This window comes from Jaculus jaculus, chromosome 1 (assembly GCF_020740685.1).
Source record: "Jaculus jaculus isolate mJacJac1 chromosome 1, mJacJac1.mat.Y.cur, whole genome shotgun sequence".
NCBI lineage: Eukaryota > Metazoa > Chordata > Mammalia > Rodentia > Dipodidae > Jaculus > Jaculus jaculus.
In genome coordinates this window covers 214,610,180-214,632,754 of record NC_059102.1, presented here as the reverse complement: position 1 = coordinate 214,632,754, position 22,575 = coordinate 214,610,180, and the positions used below count along the sequence as shown (strand labels likewise).

General features: G+C 38.4%; 1 protein-coding gene across 6 annotated transcripts in view; it reads right to left on the bottom strand.

Moving 5' to 3' along the window:
- Window positions 1-705: 705 nt before the first annotated feature.
- Window positions 706-22,575, bottom strand: part of Fat1 (FAT atypical cadherin 1) — a 130,386-nt gene continuing 108,516 nt past the window's right edge. For 3 of the 6 annotated variants that reach the window (XM_045146498.1, XM_045146506.1, XM_045146502.1), the window contains 8 exons: window positions 21,085-21,242; window positions 13,098-13,554; window positions 11,319-11,472; window positions 10,995-11,105; window positions 9,471-10,102; window positions 8,605-8,742; window positions 3,169-3,204; window positions 706-2,205 (listed from right to left, as the gene is read on the bottom strand). In XM_045146498.1, coding sequence (XP_045002433.1) covers window positions 1,577-2,205; window positions 3,169-3,204; window positions 8,605-8,742; window positions 9,471-10,102; window positions 10,995-11,105; window positions 11,319-11,472; window positions 13,098-13,554; window positions 21,085-21,242 — 2,315 coding nt within the window. In that variant the 3' untranslated portion in view covers window positions 706-1,576. Of the gene's footprint in view, window positions 2,206-3,168; window positions 3,205-5,727; window positions 5,788-7,998; window positions 8,052-8,604; window positions 8,743-9,470; window positions 10,103-10,994; window positions 11,106-11,318; window positions 11,473-13,097; window positions 13,555-21,084; window positions 21,243-22,575 lie in introns of those variants that run through there. The other 3 variants (XM_045146504.1, XM_004666369.2, XR_006636336.1) reach the window with 2 other exon arrangements.

Below are 22,575 nucleotides of genomic sequence, written 5' to 3'. Positions count from 1 at the left end.
AAAAAACAAAAAAAACAACAAAATAAAACAAAAAAAAAAAAGAGTAGCAGAATGCATGGGGCAGTTTCTTTTGTTACACATGTCAGCTTTGTGATAGTTCAAACTGTGTGAATGTATGTGTAGCAGTTGACAAAAATAATGAAAGGGAAAACAATGTCTTCTCAAAGTTCTGAAAGAGCTAGATTCTTGGTAGTTCATAGCACATCATACTTCATATCTGCTTGTTGAATGGATAGATTTTGACTACATAAAAATACATGTGAAATAGCTCAAGACTGCATATTAAATCATGCACAAGCATGAGTTTTGACAAGATAGAATTGCTTTACCGAATACTTGATGTGCATTCATTGACAAAAATTTAAAAAAAAATACTTTCAAATTATGGCCAATGAGAACTAATCAATTAAAACAATGTTTAAAGGAAAATTCTCTTGAATATTGTATCTATAAACATGGTGCTGTGCATCTATAATACTGTCACTAAGGAGACAAAGATAAACTGCCTTTATGGGCCTCCCCAAAAGTTATGCTTTAACGACCATATACTGCCACCTAGTGGCTACACCCCTAAGTATAGTCTGGCTTTTGCAATAGGAAAGCAACATGTATGCAACCCACAAAAGTGAATACATACATATAATTCCTTTCATCTCAATTCATCAACATACAGAAATACAGAAAAAGAACAGGCAGTAAGGCTAATGCATTTTATTAATAATTTATTGTCAGTAAGAAAGGCTGGCTAATGGTAGTTTTCAGTAAAAACCTTTACAAGACCATTGCATCACAGATATACAGACACTATAAAAACTGTGTCACGGTAAATTTGGTTCTGGTTCTACACAGGTATGCAGAAGGTTCCTTTACACTTTCCAATACTGAAAAATGTTTATAATCTAAAATACAGCAACCCATTTAAGACACGTACATGATCATATCTTCCTCACTCTATATATACAACTAGAAATAAATGACAAGACTGAAATGTGGTGATGAAATGTCATATTTCCGTGGAAAGGGACTGAGAATGAAACCCTGGTTATATTAAAAAATCAGGGTGCTAAGTGATGACACTAGCACCACCAAGATTCAGCAGAAAACAACTGCACAAACATATCCTGAAAATCTACTTTAAACTATAAAAATCAAATCTGTACACAAAATTTACAAAAAAGAGAAAAATTAAAATAATCAAATCTATATAAATACATGAGTCATGCTAACAAGATGGCACGCCAAATGTTTGTCTCATTACCTTAACACAGACACACGTAAATACGAAAAGATGCTCAGAAATGGCACAGCCAATGGAAACAACATCCAGTGACAGTGGGCTGGGACACTGGGAATGGCTAACATGTCAAGAGGAGTGAGGTTCAGAGTGCAGCCATGCCCACAGAGCTCGACGAGGAGCAGCACATGGGTTGGGATGCTGGGAATGGCTAACACGTCAAGAGGAGTGAGCTTCAGTGCAGCTGTGCCCACTGAGCTCACCAAGCACAGTGTGGGGAGGATTATGGGTGTCATCTCTAGGTCCCTTAAAGTCCAGGCACTTTGGCGGGGAGTCTGATCATCAGACTTCCGTGTGTTGTTGAGAATCCAGTGGAGGAATTGCCACCTCTTCAAAGTGGCCATCGTCTCCACTCTCATAGTCACTCATCATGATCTCAGACTCCGCTTCACAGCACGCTGATACATCGGAGCAGGATGCTGTGGAGGCGTACACGGACATGGGCATGTTTTCTATGGCAGGGGCTTCGAAGTTTCTTTGATACCCTGGAGGGTAGGGGGTGTAGGGGTCTCTACAAGAACTATTCTCACCAATGCCTTTGTGTTGAGGTTCAGACATATCGACGGGATAGAAATTGGGTAGATACTGATTCAAGCTGAACCTCTGCCGACTTCTGGATGAAGACCCCAGGCTACCTGCAGTAGGCATATCTCTCGGTGAGTGTATGCATTCGAACTGCTCACTGAGCTCTGCAGGCAACGGTGGCAGCTCATCAGGTGCAGGGAAGTCTTCTGGTGGTGGAGGAAAATCACTTTCAATGTCATATCCCCCAGGATAATAGTCAGTGTCAATGGCATTTGGATCTGCTGAGTAGAGGGGCGTGTGCTCATCAGTAACTTCGTAATTGGGGAACTCTTGTATATCTGGTAGAGGAACACTTGGCATCCAATCTGATGTATCCCAGTGGTACCCTTGGTAGGAAAAGAAAACAAGAGATTTTCAATGTGTTTCCTCCTAGTTTTTTGCTTTGGGACAAGAGATCATTGTATCAAAGACACAAAAATGCAAGCACATATGTACAATCATTCAAAGCTCATTCCTTTGAAAATTACTTGCATCTCCAAGATATAGTCCCACTCCAACTCCATGTAGAAGATCTCTAAAGCCCAAGATATATTTCTAAAATGTGAACTTGCAGTTTTAGGATGTCTCTAACACCCCACAAAACAGGTACAGGTTTGAAAATGCATGCTGTGTGCTACAGGCAAATCTAATCACCCCTTAACTTGTCCTCCACTAACTGCTAGACCCTTGAACTATGTAAAGAAAAGTATTCGTCCCTTCTCAGGAAACTAGCCAGGAAGTTTTGTTCTTTCATAAAGGATTGGTTTCTATTGAGCACAATGTCAAATATCTGTTGGACCCTTACTACTTGAAATTAAAAATTAAGACAGATTTAAAAATAATGTTTAGCATGGTGAAACAGTAAATAACTTTCCTTTATGATAAAGGCAGTGAAGGTAATAATAACAGCTAGCCTAAATAAAACAATCAAATATCTTATTAACACAGGTTGCATATCAAAGTCATGCTATCAAACCAAGCAAAACAAATGTTGAAAAATATGACATAGGACAGACAAGCAATCATGTTACATTCATTGAAAAGGAGCGAAATCATTCTGGATTGTGTGAAAACAGCTTTTTGTTTCCCTTTTAAATCTAAAAAGGCAATTCCTAGAGTAAAGGCAGTTTCTTTCTTTCTTCTTAGAATTTCATGAACAGGTAGGCAATCTGTGCTCACCATGCAGTGCAAACAAGCATGGCCCAGTGACTGCTGCAACACCCGTGACTCAGTGAAGCAAGTCAGCACTGGTCCAACCTTTGTCAGTCTTTTCAGTGATTATCAATGCACAACTGGCATGCATAAGTCACCTCTTGATTTGCTGAGGTCAGGAGCAGCCAAATATTCTTTTGGTAGCAGAGTAGGAAAAAAAAAAAGAAAAGAAAATAGCGATAATTAAATCAGACACTAACACAGCAATGCAGACAAGTGCACAGTACAGTGTGACATGTTTGTAAAGGCCTAGTCAGCCATACCATGTCTGTACTACACTGTGTCTAAAATTTACAGATGACTGAGAAATTCATGTTGCACAAACACAATGGGATATGGAAACAAAAAAAGGACAAATGATGTAGACTAGAGATTTGCTGAGAAACCTGAAACCAGAACTTTTTTAAGGTTACGTTAAATCTACAGGCACGAAAACATTATTGTTAACTGAGGTAATAATCTAGAGACACCTAGAGCTGTACAATATAACTGTACTTTACAGTATATAACTCTAAAAGCACCTTAGTTCAGAGACATTCATCAACTTGGACCTTTACAGATAACCAAGGTATGACAATCTCCAAGAATTTTATTCACTTTTCCTATGCTCTTATGTTTGTATTGTGAACTCCCCAACAAGGCTCTTTAATTAGTGCCTCTGCCTCCTCAAACCTGTAATTTCCACTGGGTCATTCAGATCCCATTTATACAAACAAATCACATGACACTCAACCTGGCCAATCCTCAAGTTCTCTGTTGAAATACAAGGGAGATCCCCTTACATTACCATGATATTAAACAAGACATCATAGGTCCAGCATGAATGGTTGGGGTCCATTAAGACTGTAGCACTAGTAATTGTGGAAGAAATATGGATACCTTTATAAACAAGGATAATTATTTCTGTGTGTAATGTCCTTGAAGGCCCACATAATAAACTGATTTTTAAAAGAAATAAAATTTTTAGCCTCATGCGGTTTCTCCTCTAGTTTAAAACTATGAAAAGGGCTAGAGAGATATCTTGGCAGTTAAGATACTTGCCTGAGGAGCCTAAGGTCCCAGATTTGACTCCCCAGAACCCACGTGAGCCAGATACACAAGGTGACACATGCATCTGGAGTTCATTTGCAGGGGCTAAGGCCCTGGTGTGCCAATTCTCTCTCTTACTCTCTCTCTCTCTCTCTCTCATAAATAAAAAAAAAAGTGAAGTAAATAAAAATCTGAACAGGTAGTTGATTTAGACCTGTTGTAGGAATTTGAATAAAAAACTGTAAAGGCTGTAATGTTTCCATAAAATTAATTTAACAAATATTTAGGAAAAGTAGCTATAGTAAAATTTAAAAGCCTACTATATTATAATATAGTCTCTTAAAATGAGGATTGACAACTTTTATTCCTGACCAGACATTTGATAGCCTTTCAACTTAATCTAGATTTCAGACTGAAATTAATTTAATTTAAAAAATTTGGCTTCTTAGGTAAGCAAAAAATAAAGGAACTGTTTTAAGTTCCAATTCTTTTGAGCATATCAATATTTCAACTGTCAGAATATCATCACATTAAGGCTAAAATCCCTTAGACAAAACACAGGTAACTTTCTGCTTCACAAAATGGTATAGGGTTAAAGCACATCAATATTTAAACTATAGGAATATCATCACATTAAGACTAAAACTCCATAGATAAAACACACATAACTTTCTGCTTCACGCAAATAAAAGCATGTTACTTCTTAGGAAAACAAACCTACTTCCCACAACCATAACTGTTAACACATATGGCCCCACAACCATAATTTGTTACTGTGGATGTCTGTCTGCCCGTTTCCTCTTCCTACCACACACACCCACTAGGGAACCTCCCCTCTTCCCACCTACATGGTGATTGCAAGCCAATTACATTGTGTTCCTGATGGTCTACACAGGTAGTTCTCCAGCTGTGATCCCTAGGTTGGGAACATAAGAATCAACTGGGAACTTATTAAAATACAAATCGTCAGGCCCAATACTGACCCACATAATGTGCTGGGAACAACTGTCTTGGTTGGAAATGACTAGGTTCAATATGTTTCACATATTATGACTCCAATTTTAATGCACTAGAGGGGGATGGTTTAATTTGTAGTTGGGTGAGGGAAATGGTTAATGTTTCTAAATGAACCTGAGTAAATAAAAGCTTCATGTTAAAGGATTTTCATGAAGTCTTATTTGGAAATATAAATTCTACCACCTTTATCTTTGTTACTCAGGGAAGAACCAAAATCAAGAGTCAGTTTTAGGTGATTATAAAACCTCTGTGGTATTCAACCTTACTTGTATTTGCATGAAGAAGGATTTTTTTCTTTATAAAATTTTACACAGTTAAAATTACTTCTGAACTTCTCAGCATTATACCACATAAAGATAAGTTCTAAGATCTTACACATTACTTCTAATGTTCACAAAAATCATTATGATTTTTAAAAAGTAACAAACAGACGAACATAGAAATGCCTTTGTGATGCACCTGGATGAGGAATACACACAATTTCAAAAATGAAAGCCACTACACTTTCCCGAATCTCAACTACTTTAAAGCATTACTACAGGCAGAATCACAGTGTTATAGTGACAGTCACTTAAAATGCACGCACAAAACACAGGCATTTATGACTATACCTTTTTTATTCACCGTGTCAATGACAGTATTGACAAGGTGTATTACAGTCACTATGGAAGCTTGTAAAAAGGTACAAAAGGAGTCAATTAGGAAAATCTTTAGTTAGAAAAAAGAAGCACATAAAATTTCTTAGCTACATGCAATTTCATTCCTAATTAAAAAATGTGAAATGAATGCTTTACCACTACACAATTATGAACAAACCCTGCATTCTTTTTGTTTTAAGGTATAGAGTATGTATTTTTTTCTTTTTTCTTTTCTTTATGAAAAGCTCAGGCTGACCTGGAATTCACTATGTAGTCTCAGGGTGGACTCAAACTCACAGCAATCGTACTACCCCTGCCTCCCAAGTGTTGGGATTAAAGGTGTGTGCCACCATACTTGGTGGCCATAGACTTTTCTAATTAAGGCTTACATTATTAATCAAATTAATAAAATAGCCATGTTTTTACTGAAAGGAAAAAAAAAATCAGTGATGCACTTTTCTACATTTATAATTATGGATCATGTCAGAGCAAAGGCAATGTTTATTTCAACATCCCAAGGACAAAGGATGTCATTAAAGGAACTTGTGTATTACCTCAGAAGAAACGAATTTAAGGTGATATACATGTGATATAAATACTGAATGGTTTTGTCCCATTCACTTTACCTGTATGTTTTGTTTTCCTGCAAATGGACTAACCTGGTAAGCTGACATGTCAGTGGTGATAGTTTATTTTCTAGATTCTTTTTGCATGTGGGTGTTAAGATTATTTTACAGGACAAATTCCTACATAAATGTATGTATATGTATATAATATGGCTATGCCAAACCTATAATGTAATGACTATTTAACACTCATAGCAAAAGGGACCTTTCTGGGGTCTAAGGACCTTATGAAGAGGAGACACAAATGTTCCTGAATTAGCTGGGAAAGGTCTTTAAAAGGGAAGACTTTGCACAGGGGTGATGTCAGTGGTTAAAGGCACTTGCTATTAAAATCTGCTGGCCTGGGTTTGATTCCCCACTACCCAGGTAAAGCCAGATGCACAATGTGGCACCCTCATCTGGAATTTGTTTTCAGTGGCAAGATATTCTGCTGCATGCCCATTCTCTCTAAGTCTTGGACCCCTGAAGGAAGGAAAGCAGGCAGGCAGGCAAGAAGGGAGGAAGGGAAGGGGGAGGGAGAGAAGGGGAGAGGAAAGAAGGGAGAGAAGAAGGGAAGATAGCCTGCTGTAGCTAGAGCTTAGACTACAGGTCCTGAAAGGTAACAGACATAGTGCTGCTGTCTTCAAAAATGAGCCAGGAGCCAAGAATGTGAGAAATGAAAACGTCTTTTCATAGAGCTTGCAGGGCAGAGTGCTGTTCTCTGGACACCCCAACTTCAGCCCAGTGAGGCGTCAAGCTATATAAGTACTGTGTGTGCTCTCTGAACCTGCCATGTTTGTGATTCACTACTACAATGGGCTTAGAAAGCTATTAATGAAATGGAGGTGTAGTCTCTCTTATCACAGACTTTAATGTTACAACTGATCAAAGTGTGGGGTAATGACTTAAGTACAAAGCAATCCTGTACATGTCTTTTCCTCACATTGTATTATCTGGCAACTAATTTCAAAATTAATTTGACCATAACTTTCTGAAAGAATTTAAGTGTTTGAAAAGCATAAGAATGAAGTTTCAATGAACTAGAAAAACAATGACAATATAAAGTTCTGAAATGAATTTATAGAAGAGAAGTTAGGGGCTAAGGTTAAAATTAATCATATCATTTTGTTAGCTAGACAAGCAATGACATGTGCATACACTGTGCCCACAGATCAATGCAGATTACTTTACTGTCATGTATAGCATGCTTCATATCTCAAATGAACAGAACATGCTTACAGACATCTTTAATTGTGAAAAGGGCATGAAAAGTCTCATGAACAGGGTGGGTGTATGAATTAAACAGATGCAGTGCACTATGATTATGCAGATTATAAACATTACTTTAGTCAGGTAATTATTAACAAATTACCTCTTTTTACTAATAAAATATTTCTAATATGAAAACACATTGCATTTTTACACATACAAGTAAAATTAAGCATACATATTATTCTGACATTAAAATTTTTTCTAGTAAAAAGAAATCACTTCATTATGTTACTGACAATTTTCTCCAATTGTATGTAGTAATAAGCTAGTTAACAACACAGTCCACTCCAGGGAAATGAGATCAATAGAAATAGGGTCACAGATTCCACTGCCAAACTTTCTTCATTAGAAATATAAGCAAACTTACTAGCCATCTCTTAAACTGTGCTCTCAGTCAGAACGCTCTGATCCAAATGGGAGCTGGGGCAGCAGTGGGGTTAAGGAAGAAACAAATAATACCTTGTAATATCAAAGGTGTGACTGATATCAAACATTCCAGATTACTACATATCTTCTAGGAGGGTGCAAAGATATGTGTATGTGTGCATCAAACAGTCAGAAAAGTTGTTAGAGGGAACTTTAAGGGGGGGGAAGGAACTATAAAGACTATATAAGAATTACTGTTATGTGAAAAATATACCATTAGTCAAGGGCTAAACATAGTTAAATATGTTTGCTTGCCCATGACTGACCCAATGCCACAGTTAAAATGGCCCTTCATGAAGATGAAATGTTGTTGTTTCTGCAGGCTGAGGACAACACCAACACCCTTGTGCATGCTAGGCATATGTCCTACCACCAAACAAACTAATTTTAAGTGTTTGCCCCAGCAAATGTTCATGCAAGTATTTATGCTGCAATGGTTACTAGCAGTCCAAGGCAATCATGGGACACATTCAGACTTGGGAGACCTGGCCCACCTATCGCATGACAGCATACAGGCAGGTACAGCATGCCAGCAGCGAACACTCACCATTGTCATCGCAGGACTCAGACTGGAAGGAGCTGAGGGACTGAACCTCAGACAGGCTCTCCCGGGCACTGTACGGCTGGGAGGGCTTTTCCTCCAGGGCCTTCTTGGAAAGACAAGGATCGAGATCCACCACTTTAGCTAAAAGCAAGAGATGGCAGAGAGCATGAACTCCTTGTGGACCGGCATACCTACTTTCCATGGCTATGCTCTACCAAGCAACCACCTGAGCTTTCTCCTGTAGCAAACGTCTTAAAAGAAATATTGTGAAAAGAACAAAATGGCCAACAAATATTCTTAGATATTCACAGAACACATTTTCTATATAAGTAGGCCTATAAAGAAGAGCAAATAGGAATAATAAAATTTTTATCTTAAAATGGCATACATAACTTTTTCTCTAAAGCATCAAATGTATGCTATGCCACTAATATGAACTCTGTGATTTCCTCTGGCCATATTTTAAAAATAATTCTAGCATAATAATACCTCCTCAATTATTTCTTAATAAGCTCCCAAAAGCATAGATAACTGACTTTACCAAGGCAAATATAAAATAATTGATCTATCCCTCTACCTACCTACCTACCTACCTATCATTCTATTTATCTATCAACTATCAATCATCTAATCATGAAGCCTGAGCTGGCTTTGCACACTCTATTTTGCTCATGATTTTCTTGGATCCTTTCCACCTCTCATATTCTAGGATTACAGACATATTTCACTACACTAGGTTTATGTAGTGCTGGGAATCAAACCTGGAGCTTGGTGCCTGCCAGATGAGTACTTTAACTACTAAACTCCATCCTAGCCCCTCACTGTGGACTACAATGCCATTTTAGTAAGATGCAAGAGGTTGCTCTTACCATCATAGTCAAAGTCCCAGTTAGGCTTCTGTATGGAGTCACTGTCAGAAGGAGAGTTGGAAGGAGGCGGGGGAGGTAAGTTGGGGGCTACGCTGCAGACTGCCACAGCTTTCCGGTGTCCGTGCACAGACTCAGGGTTAAAGGTACTGAATTCTGGATGCTCTGGTATAGTAGATCCTTCAAAGGAATTTCGATCAAGGTTGTTTCTAGAGTCACTTGGAATGCTCGGAGTGTAGGAAATGGGGCGCACAGGCACCTGGGGTGGCACGTCTGAGTAAATGTTCTTGTTCAGCTTTGAATCAAAGTAAGGTCTTTGCAAGAAAGCTGCACTGGGTGCCAAGTGTTTGTCTTCAGGCTCAGCCTGATGTTTCTTCTTTTGACTAACCATCTTGCGGCAGAGGACAAATACCACCACCAGTAGAAATATTCCTGCTATGAAAACGATAATTCCTATTCCTTCAGCCAGTCCAATATTCCATGGAGTGGACACATACTGGTTGGGAGCAGCATCTTCACAGTGCCTTCCTCTGTACTCGTGGCTGCAGTTACAGTGATAGGAGCCATGTGTGTTCTCACAAAGGGCCCCATTACGACAGGGGTTTCCAGCACATTCATCAATGTCACTCTGACACCTGCCAAAAGTGTCAGAGTTAGGAGAGACCTTTGCAGACCTACAATCCTTTAGACAAATTCCTCCTTAACAAGATCTGCCAAAATAAAATCAAGCAGGAAACAACCAGAACATATACTAATAATAGTAAAGAAAGAAAAAGGTTTGGGGGAAGAATTAATCATTCGATCTTATGCTCCAAATGCACATTTGGAAGAAAGCCATGTTACGCCAGTATCAAAACTTCACTGTTTCTAGGATTCAACAGATTACCGAACTCAGTTCCACAGGATGAACATGTTTGTTTCTACATTTGAGAGCCAAGGTACTGTTCTGAAATTTGGAAGGTACATGCAGATAACTGTTAGGGTAGAAACTCTTCTTTTGGGTTAGATGAAAGTTATAAGGCAATATTCCTCTTTGGGAAAATTACAGCTCTAGAAAACATGTGAATAGACAGAAAATTCATGTTTTCCATTTTAAAATGTTGTTATCTCTTGAAAAACCTTCCCAGGCCTGTCATCCTAAAAGAAAATGCCCCAAGAGTCACAAGTAAATCCGTACTTCCTTTCTAAACAGCAGCATATGGCACCCCATGCACACCTACCTTACACTTATCAAACTTTTCTTCCTCCTTCAAAAAAAGTATCTATATAGAAACCATCATGATTATTCACAATAAAAGCTGTTGTTACTGGTAAATTTTGGTTACTGATTATAATCAGGAAAGGCAACTAATGAACTAAGGCCAAGTAACCAATGGCAAAATTCAAGATACCACCACAAGAGCAAAACCATAGAAAAACTGTAAGCAGGTATAGCAGTAACCAATAAGTTCATAAAGTTTCAATGGCTGCTAATGAACATGACTCTACAAAAAAGAGAAGATATAAATCTTAAAAGAAAGTATTTACCTTTCTCCTCTAAAGCCTGAATCGCACTGACACACTGCACCATCCAAACTGTCAAAACATGTTCCACCATTTTTACAAGGCTCATCTTTACAGTATGGACTTAGCTGGCATCTAAAGAATAAAATATATACATATATATATATATATATATATATATATATACACACACACACACACACACATATATATACACACACACACTACGTAGATACACATAATATAGAAACCTCTTGAGTCTACTGCAAATAATACAGCAAAACAAAAACCCATGAAAAGTGAGAAAATGCTATAATTCATTGTGAAATTTTTACAAAGTCAACTTACCTCTGTCCAGTATATAGTCCTCTACACTGGCAAACAAAGTCTCCATTGTCTACCATGCATGTGCCCCCATAGAGACAGGGGTTGGAGGAACATGGGTTGACAGTCACCTCACAGTAGGTCCCTATGTATAAAGCGCTGCACTTGCAGTAATAACCTACATTAGGAAGGAAGAAAACCATTGTTATTCAGTGATTCAGAAGGTATCTTATTTGCTTCTACCTTTATGAGTAAGTTAAGATAGTTTCCTAAGATCTAGAAATACTACTGATACTACCACCATTCTCTCTGAGGGAAGAATGGCCCATTCAGGCAAGCTTTCTACTGCTGGGAGAGGTGCAATATCCCTTACTGGATGCTGGGGTCAGAAAGACTTAGATTTTACAGCTTTTATATGTGAGAAATATCTGCATAGTAGACTCTGCTAGCTGAGCATCTCTAACCTGGAAATCTGAAATTGTAAATGCTCTTAAATCTGTACATTTAATATGATATTAGCACTCAAAAAGTTCTAACTTTTAAAGCATTCTGGAATTTCTGATTAGGTATGTTTACCCTGCATACCCTAAACAAAAAGAACAGAAGAAAATATATGGTGACTAGCTTTAATCAGTTGATATAAGATTGCTGGGTTAGATGTATAGAGAAGGACAAAAACTCCCTGTGAATGATCATGAACACACCACCCATCAAAGTACTTGCCACCCTCAAGCATATAAGGATTAGACATAGTTATTAACATGAAAAGCACTTGGACACTACCATTCAAATGCTAAAAGGGAGAGTATCTAATAGGTCTAGATGAGTAGAGAATGGTAGTTTCTCTATTTTGTGGAAGACCATTTAAACCACCTGCTCTGGGGAGGTAGCAGGGTGGTCCTTCTTTGTCTCCCTTGGAGCTCTGGGTTTTCTCTGTCAGAGGAAAGCTGCAGTTAGGGCTAAGTGCTTCTAGGTGGGGGTGGTACTTGGGAACCAGTGTGCAGATACCCTGTTCCTTTCTTCCTGCTGTGGTGACCAATATGACACACAATGAGGATGAGCCACCTGGCTGCCCTGACATGAACAGTTAATCTGATATGGATAATTAATATGAGCACCAGGGAAAGCTGTAGTTGGGTTAGGACTGTGACATTTTCAGAGTCCTGCTGTGGCAATAGTCTGGCTTACTCTATTATAAGTTTCAATGGACATACAAACTTTCTACCTACTACTTAGTAGAAACTTACTTTCTGAAATCCCATTTAATTAACATAATGTGCTTATCTTTGCTCAATTAGTTATGACAAGCTTTAGTACTCAGAAGTAGCCCCTACAGAAGTCCAGGATACAGAAGCTCCTGAAGACCTCACTATGCAACAGCCTGAAGACAGATGTGGTGACACTTTCAGGAGGGGGTCATGGTACTCCAGAGACTCATCTGCTACTTCCATTTCCAGCAAGATTGAGCCCTCAGTAATGAGCCCTCAGATAAAAGAAAACTGAATTCTACTAATTCTATCTTCCACCTCATTGACATCTATGGGATTGGAAGAACAGTGTGCAGCTAGCTGGGCTTATTGGGACGGGCCGAGACAATCAAGTACCCAGGAAGTAGAAAGAGAGGCTCTCTTGAGCTGAGTTGCTGGGAAGGGCCCTGAGCCTGGCTCTGCTCCCCTCCATCATCCACTACTCCATGCTTAATGCACTATCCAAGCCAATTGCCAGTTCTGACAGTGATATCTAGGGGATGACTTCTTAAACACACACAAGTAACCTCTGAAAGGGTCACACAATAAAGCCTACCTCCAGTAGGTGAGGGATTGCAAATGCCTCCGTTCTGACAAGGGTTACTGGAGCAATCTTCAGTGGCTGTTAATAGACACCCAGGAGATACATCCACAGACTCCTCGATGCGGGCGTAGGCTCTTGGTTTGGTATTTAAAGGCAGTTCCTGCCCATTCAAATAAATGGAGTCCATACAGCCCCTAAAACCACTGCCAATCTGGGAGCTGCGTCTTGCCCCTTGCTGGCGAATGTGGCCACCAAAAAACACAAAATGATCCAGGTTGAGGGTTTTCAGAGTCCCTGGGGCTGTGCCCGATGCAGTGTGGACTTGGTCGAGAACCAGTTTAGCATAATTTCCATTCACTTCAAGAGTCACTGCATGCCACTGCCCATCATTGACTTGAATGCTTTGAACAGAGACAATACCAGGACCACTTCCACAGTCAAATTTGTACTGCAGTCTCCCATTCTGAATCTAAGATAAAAACAATTACTGCTCATATCAATAACTTTAATTACAGTCTGTGTAAAAATATATGGGAGAGGTGGGTTTGGAAAATGCAGGTAGAAAAAATAAGATTTTGCATTTAAGTACATATTCATTCATTCACGGTACAAAGAATAAAAATGGGCCTTTTAGCTCAATGTCAAATGCACATTCTGAAACCATTCTAAAATGACTAATAATTAGCTGTTAACTGAATAACACACATACCCCATACTTAAGAAACACACATATCACATAAGCATACACAAAACATCTGGCAATGCCAATAGTCAAATGCAATATTTTTTTAAAAGGTAGGCATGACACAATCTTTCAAACTATGTGGGTTATCTCAATAAGCTCACTGTAACATTAAATGTTATCTCAAGTACCTGAATATTAATTGTCACACATGTCTTAGGTATGTTTAAAAAACAAAAAGTAAAAACAAAAAACAAACAACAACAACAACAAAAAACAGGAGAAAGCAGTGTGTGGTGGTATAGTGGTGCATGCCTATAATCCTAGCACTCAGGAGGCAGAGGTAGGAGAATAACTGAGTTTGATGCCACCCTGAGACTACATAATGAATTCCAGGTCAGCCTGAGATACAGGGGGACCCTATCTCAACACTCCAACCAAAAAGCAAAGCAAACAAAACAAAACAAAACAAAACAAACAAACAAACAAAACAAAAACAGGAGAAAAGCAATGTGTTGCTACAGAGCAAAAGCTCTTTCATTCCACAAAGTATCAAAGTGACAGAGTAATGAAATTTTTTGAGGCATGGAATCCACCTATCTTGCTTAACTACATTTTTAAGAGAAGAGGACACTCAGAATATAAAATGGGGTGCGGTCAGTGTGTGAGCAGGCACAGTAGTCTGGAGTGAGTAGGGTGGACACATTTCTGGGCTCCTCCTGCCTCCCAGGTCTGAGTTCCTTGCGTAGGCAGTGTGTGGGTAGGCATGGCAGACTGGAGTGAGTAGTTTAGATGCATTTCTGGACTCCTCCTAACCTCCCCCCCCCCCATTCGGGGTTGCCTGTACTGGTCTGTGCCCTGGAGGGCACACAACAAAGTAGGCCAGATCCCTGTTCCTTTGCTCCTCCTAGTCCTCTGGTCATGGTAGGTCACATTGTGCCTTGATCTGGGAGGCCTGGCATCTGTGGGAGCTGTGGAATTAGGCCTTTTGCTCTGGTATCCAACCTGGCCACTAGGTAACAACATCCCTGTTCAACTGAGTCAGAGGGTGACTAGGCCAAAAAACAAAATTGTTCCCTTCTATATAAAATAAAAGAGTCTTCCTAAAATGGGTAGACAACAAAGCAAAAAATCCAAAGTCAGAAAACTGACACATCTCCACCAAGGATGCCTACCTACTACAGAAGCCTCCAATAAAATAATACAGAAATCAACAAAAATTCAGTCCCCAAATGAAAACATAACAACCAATGAGACCCTGATTAAAAAAACTAAAAGTCACTGAACTTGAAGAAACTATCAAAGAACCAACAATTGTTATCAAGGAAATTGAACAAAATCATCTCCTAGAGCATCCAGCCTTTGACAGTAGACTTAACTTGAAGAAAATGTTAGAACCTCCCAAAGTGATATGAATAAATCAAAAGTAAGTCAAGAAATGGAAGACCTCAGCAACTGGTTGATTAAGCTTAATGAAGACTTCATTAAATATAAGAATGAACTACAGGAAACATCAAGAAAATCAGACCTCGAATTGAAATCATACCAGGAAAAAGAGCTGGAAACTATACAAAATAACATAATAGAAAACACAAATCAAATAGAAACTATAAAAACCTCTCTAGAATCACTCACCAACACAGCTACTCATGTGGAAGACAGAACCTCTGACCTGGAAGATAAGACAGAAGATATTGATCGGGAGGCCAACAACATTGCCAAGTTCAAAAAATCAAGTGGACAGAATACAAAGGAACTGTGGGACACCCTCAAATGACCAAGCATCTGGATATGCCAGAAGGAGAGGAAATCCAGACCAGAGGCATAGAAAACATACTCAACAAAATTATTGAAGAAAATTTTCCGAATCTTGCAAAAGAGAGGTCCATCCAGATACAACAAGTCCACAGAACACCAAACAGACAGGACCAAAGAAGGAACTCTCCAAGACATATCATAGTTAAACCTACGAATGTAAACAAAGAGAGTGTAAAAAGCAGCAAGAAAGAAACATTTCACAGCAATACAAAGGCAATCTCATTAGATTTCTCAATGGAAATCCTGAAAGCCAGAAGGGTCTGGAATGTAACACTTCAAAGTCTGAAAAACTAACCCTTCCAACCCAAGCTACTTTACCCAACAGAAGTATCCCTCATAATAGATGGTGAAAGAAAAACTTTCCATGAAAAGACTCAACTCTGTGATTATATGAACACAAAGTCAAACCTACTGAGAATATTTGAGGAATGCTCCACACAGAACTTGAGGGCATACTCCACACAGACAGTCAAACAACCAATCTCAACAGCCAACAAGAAGATCACAATAACCAAAATAAACCAGGCTCAAAGCAGTAACACATAACCAAACCTCATAAAACACCTCATCATGGTGGGGATTAATTCAAACATCACAGTAATAACCTTAAATAATAATCGTCTTAACTCACCCATCAAAAGACGCAGGTTATCAGGACGGATCAAAAGACTGGACCCTTCTATCTGCTTTCTTCAAGAACCCACATCACCACTAAACACAGGTACCTCCTCAGGGTGAAAGGTTGGAAAAAGATAGTCCAAGAAAATGGAAATAAAAAACAAGTGGGTGTTGCTTTATTAGTATCTGATAAAAAAGACTTCAAAAGTAATCAAAAAGGACAAAGAAGGCCACTCCTTACCATCAAGGGAATAATCCAACATAAGCACATCAGAATTATAAATATCTATGCACCAAATACAGGAGCATCACAGTTTATTAAACAAAATGCACTCAACAATAAAACAGAAATAAACACCAACACCATCATAGTCAGAGACTTCAAAACTCCACTATCATCAATAGGCAGATTATCCAAGCAGAAAATCAACAGGGAAATAATAGAGTTCAACAACATCATAGATCAACTAAACCTAATGGATTATCTACAGAACTTTCCAGCCCAACTCTACAGAATATACATTCTTTACAGTAGACCATGGAACCTTCTCCAAAATTAAACATATATTAGGCCATAAAGCATGGCTTCATAAATTCAGGAAATTTGAAGTAATTTCCTACATCATGTCAGATCACAATGTTTGGAAGCTAGAAATTAACAAGAGACACATCAACAACTCCACCAATTCCTGGGGACTAAGCAACATGCTTTTAAACAATGAATGGGTTGTGGAAGAAATAAAAAAAAAAAAAGAAAAAGAAAAAGAAACTGCAAAACTCCTATGATTGAATAATAATAAAAACACAATCTACCAAAACTCAATGAAGACAGTCATGGGGGAAAATTTATAGCCCTAAATGCCTTACAGAGAGATCACAAATCAATAACTAACGGTGCTGGAAAAACAAGAAGATCCAACCCAATGAGCTCCAGATGGAAAGAAATAATTAAGATTACAGCAGAAATTATGAATTGGAAACTGAGAAATTAAAAAAAAAAACTGATGAAATGAAGACCAGGTCTTTGAAAAAATAAACAAGATTGAGAAACCCCTGGCTAAACTGATCAAGGAAAAAAAAAAAAAAGAGAAGTCACAAGTTAACAAAATGAGAAATGAAAAAGGAGAGATCACTACAGACAGAAGAATCATTATAGCATACTTCCAAAACCTCTACTCCACAAAATTAAATAATCTGGAATGGATTAATTACTAGATTCACACCACCTATTAAAACTAAACTCAGGGTGAAGGACTCAGGAACCTGAGGAATGCCATGACAGGTTTCAGAGTCACCAGCAGGCCTAAGTTTCTGTTTCCCAGAAAGGTTTAAATAAGAATTTAACAGTTACTGAAAAAAGATCACAAATTGTTTATGCCGTACATTTCTATAGTCATAAGACAAGTTGCTTAAGTTCCTCAAGCACACACAGCCAATCACAATAAAGGTTACCTAATCTGCTTGAAATTCCCCTAGCCCCTGCCCACCAGCTCTGCCCCCCAGCATCCTAAGCCTATCAGAAAAATACAAGTACAGTTACTACTTAAATCTACCAATCATGTAATCATTCCCCTACTTCTTTGTTCAAATCCCTATAAAAAACCTGCCCCCCTGCTGCTCAGGGCTCTTGTACGGATCCACTGTGTGGGTGAAGTCAAGAGTCCGAGCTTAAGCCTGAAATAAAGCTCCTTGCCTTTGCATACGTGTTTGGCTCTTCTTGGTGGTCACTGGGGGCTCCGAGTACTGGGCATAACAACAGCAGATTAATCTTGTAAACAAACCTAAATCACATCCATGGAGATTGAAAAGGTAATCAAAAACTTCAACAAAAAGAAAAGTCCAGGACCAGAGGGCTTCTCAGCTGAATTCTATCAAACCCTCATAGAAAAACCAAAACCAATTGTTCTCAAACTATTCTGCATAATCGGGTCCAGGGAATCCTCCTTGACTCCTTTTATAAAGCTAGGATCACCTTAATACCAATACCAGACACAGATGAAACAGGCCTTTATCACTGATGAATTTAGATGCAAAGATCCTGAATATAACCCTTGCAAACCGAATTCAAAAACACATCAAAAGCATTATTCAATCAGGGCATGGTGGTGCATGCCTTTAATCCAAGCACTTGGGAGGCAGAGGCAGGAGGATCACTGTGAGTTCGAGGCCACCCTGAGACTACACGGTGAATTCCAAGTCGGCCTGGGCTATAGCGAGAACCTACCTCAAAAAAAAACCACACACACACACACACACACACTACTCATTATCCATCTTTATCAAGTAGGCTTAATCCCAGATGCAGGGATGGCTTAACATATAGAAATCAGCCAATGTAATATACCACATAAATAAACTGAACCATAAGAACCACATTATCATCTCAATTGATGCAGAGAAGGCCTTTGACAAAATACAACATCAATTCATGATCAAAATACTGGCAAGAATAGGCATGCAGGATTTGTATCTCAATACAATCAGGGCTATATAAATATAAAGCTCCTAAAGCCCAAATAATACTTAATGGAGAGAAACTCAAGGAGTTTCTCAGGAACTCTCAGGAACAAGAGAGGGGTGCCCATACTCACCAAGGCTCTTCAACATAGTACTAGGAGTAGTAGCCCAAGGAGTAAGACAGGAGAAAGAAATAAAAGAGATTCAAATTGGACAGGAAGAAGTGAAGTTAGCCCTATTTGCAGATGACATGATCCTATATATAAGTGACCCAAAAGTCTCCATCCCAAAACTTCTAAAGGTGATAAATTCTTTCAGCAAAGTGGCAGGATACAAAATTAATGCACAAAAATGAGTAGCTTTTCTATATGCAAAGGACAAATATACAGAGAAAGAAATCAGTGAGTAGGTCCCGTTTTCAGTATCAAACAACAAAATAAATACCTTAGAATAACAATAACAAAGGATATGCAATAACTATATATAATAAAAATATAAACACACTCAAGAAAGAAAGACAGGAGGACTCAAGAAGATAGAAAGACCTCTCATGCTCCTGGATAGGTAGAATTAATATTGTGAAAATGACAATTCTAGCAAAAGGAATATACAGATTTAATGCAATACCAACATCATTCTTCACCAAGAGTGAAAAAATGATCTCAAAATTCATATGGAATGGCAGAAGGTCTTGGATATCCAAACGTATCCTCAGCAAAAGAAACACCTCTGGTGGTATCACCATACCCAATCTAAAGCTAAAATACAAAGCCACAGTGACAAAAACAGCATGGTACTGAGATAAATCAAGTTCAAATGGATTAAAGACCTCAATATAAGACCTGAAACTCTTCACCTGCAGGAAGAAAGAATAGGAAGCACTCTCCATGATATAGGATTGGGAAAAGACTTCCTGAACAAAACAGCAGTAGCCAAGGACATTAAAAAAAGCACTCAACCAATGGTACCTCTTGAAGCTAAAAAGCTATTACACAGACAAACATACCGGAAGCAGAGCCAACAGATTACCCACTGAATGGGAAAAAATCTTTGCCAGCTATGCCACTGATAGAAATGTAATATCAGGAATCTACACAGAACTCAAAAAACTAAATAATATAACAAAATCAAACAACCCACTGCAAAAGTGTGACAAAGAACTAAATAGGGAGTTCTCAGAGGAAGAATTGTAAATAGCTAACACACACTTAAGAAAATGTTCAATATCGCTAACAATTAGGGAAATGTTTTTTCTTTTTTCTTTTCCCTTGATGCTGGCCTGTAATTCCCTGTATCAGGATATGGTCTGCATCCACAATGAGGTGTTGATCAAAGAAACCTACTAGATGTCCCAAAACAAACAAGATAGACTTCTGTCAGAGCACTTGATTATCCAAGAGAGGTTAATGATAAGACGCTACAGCTGAAGACACCAAACACTGTTGGCATGGACCATGGAGAGACCTGGTTAGAATCTATAGGAGAGCCAATCCTCAGATAATCACCCCATTTAGTGCTAGAAGGTGCTATATGAGCTACTGGGGGAAAGTGACCAACATCGGTCCGAACAACTAAAAGTCTAAGTGACTCAGAAGCAACCAACTTGATGTGATGCTCACACAAGTGCCATAGTGGCCCACAACCATGGTGGGTAACCAACTGCTCTTGGACTGGCTAACAGATCTGCTCAGTGGAAAGGAAACCATATCTAGAACTGGGAAACAAGTCACAATCATATCCAGATAATGATTTTGATTTTCATTGTCAAGCTCCCACTAACCTTAGACTGTAAGTGTGTCTAAACACTTTTAATTTTTTCTTAATTAATAATGATTAACCCATTTAACCAGCACTGACTTTGCTCTCCATTGGAGAATCTGCTTCTCTTTTTTCAGATGAGAACTGAACCTGAGAAGATAACCCGGTGTACTCCGCCCTGGCCCCAGATGAAACTACAGAGGAACTGGGGAAATGAGCAAGAGTGGTGCTTTCTTACTTAAGCTGATTATCAGCATATGGATGATGGAGAAAGAAACTGAGGATACTCAACACCTATCAAACCCGAGATCCAGATGCTCCTAAGTGTCTGTCATTGACATAGAATTAAAATGCTCCCAGCATGGCTTAGGGAATTTTGCAGAAAAGGGGGCAGAAAGATTGTTAGAGCCACAAGTTGGGTCACTTTGCACAGAGACATTGCCTCTCCCTCTCCCACAATCCTTATGGGGTTGACCTGCATCCCCAATGAGGAAGGCCTCTTTAGGAAAGGGGCAGAGAGGAGGAAAGAATGGTACCAATATGTGATGTTTACATACAAAATATGTCCATATCTAATAATAAAAATAAATTTAAAAAGAATATAAGATGGACCTTATGTTTAAAGTTTACCCCAATCTGAGGTACAAAAATGTTATGAGCACATACCTCTAAGATACTGTAGTCAGTCCCTCGAGCATACATTACAACTGCATGGGTGGAATAGGTCCGGAGCCTCATTGTCAATTTCATCTCAAGTTTGTTTTCATTTTCCATGAGATGGTACTTCACAAAGCTGTTTCCAGTGAATGTTATGGATGAGGTCCCTGTGAATCATAGCAGAATAATTACATAAGACCAAATTTAAGTGTACTTTTAAAGTATGATTTTATCCCAAAGACACAGAGTTTAGGAAAATGTTTATCTACTTTATTTAATAAACAGCATAGCAAAAAGGCTCTCTACCTGGAAGAGACTAACAGGCTACAGTATCAGAGAAAATAAATTCTAAAATGACAAAACTACATATAAAAATATTCAGTACAAATTATTAGATATAATTTCAGAAAATATTTACAGACCCTCAAGGTGCCTTCTCAAGCAAAACATAAAACAATTTTCATTCCTCAAAGATGAAAATTATATCAAACTCTAGAGAAAATTAAGCTATTCAGAACTGACTAAATAAAAATTAAATTTCAAAATGAAAAAATACATTTAGCAAAATCAAAGATTAATAACAGAGGGGAAATTTCAATAAAAGTATGTTAATATACCTGAATTGATAGTAAGAAACAGACAATCAAGCACTATAAATAGAAATAGGCATGCCATAGGAACAGAAAACATAGGAACAGACTGATGGAAGCATAACTTTCAAAATTAGCCAGAGTGGTAAAATTTAAGATGGAATATGTTTAATTGAAAACTATCCATAATGGAGATTGAGGAATAAGACCTTTGCACATGCCTGGGAAAAACAGGAACTGGTATAAAAGTTTGGGGAGTTAAAATAATGGAATGATTAAAATTTCAAATATATTTAATTTTTTATATGACAGATTCAGGTTTATATTCTACTGAAACAGACATATATAAGGATTTTTAAAATATTTATTTATTTGAGATAGAGAAATGCAGGAGGCACAGAGAGAGAGAATGGGCATGCCAGGCCTCCAGCCACTGAAAACAAACTCCAGATGCATATGCCACCTTGTGCATCTGGCTTTATATGGGCACTGGGCTATCAAACCTGGGTCCTTAGGCTTTGTAGGCAAGCAACTTAACTGCTAAATCATCTGTTCAACCCAAAGACTTTTAATAGAAAAGAAATATAACAATTGGACTCTCTATACATAAAGACAATGGTGACTAAATTTTGGTTCAACTATTTAAAACACTGTCACTTACATGGACTGGTTAAAAGCATGCCCTTAACTATTAACTAACAAGCATGCTATTAATTAGAGGAACAAAGCAAGATGTTGAGACTGCAGGAGATACAAAATAAGAAAGAGGGTGACCAAAACAAAGATCTGAAGTTTGCCTGGGCACTGATGACAGAAGGAGCACTAGACAGCTCAGGAAGGAGCATGACCACTGACATTCTCTATCTATTCTCTGCATTTAACTTATTAAACACCTGTATACCATTTCAAA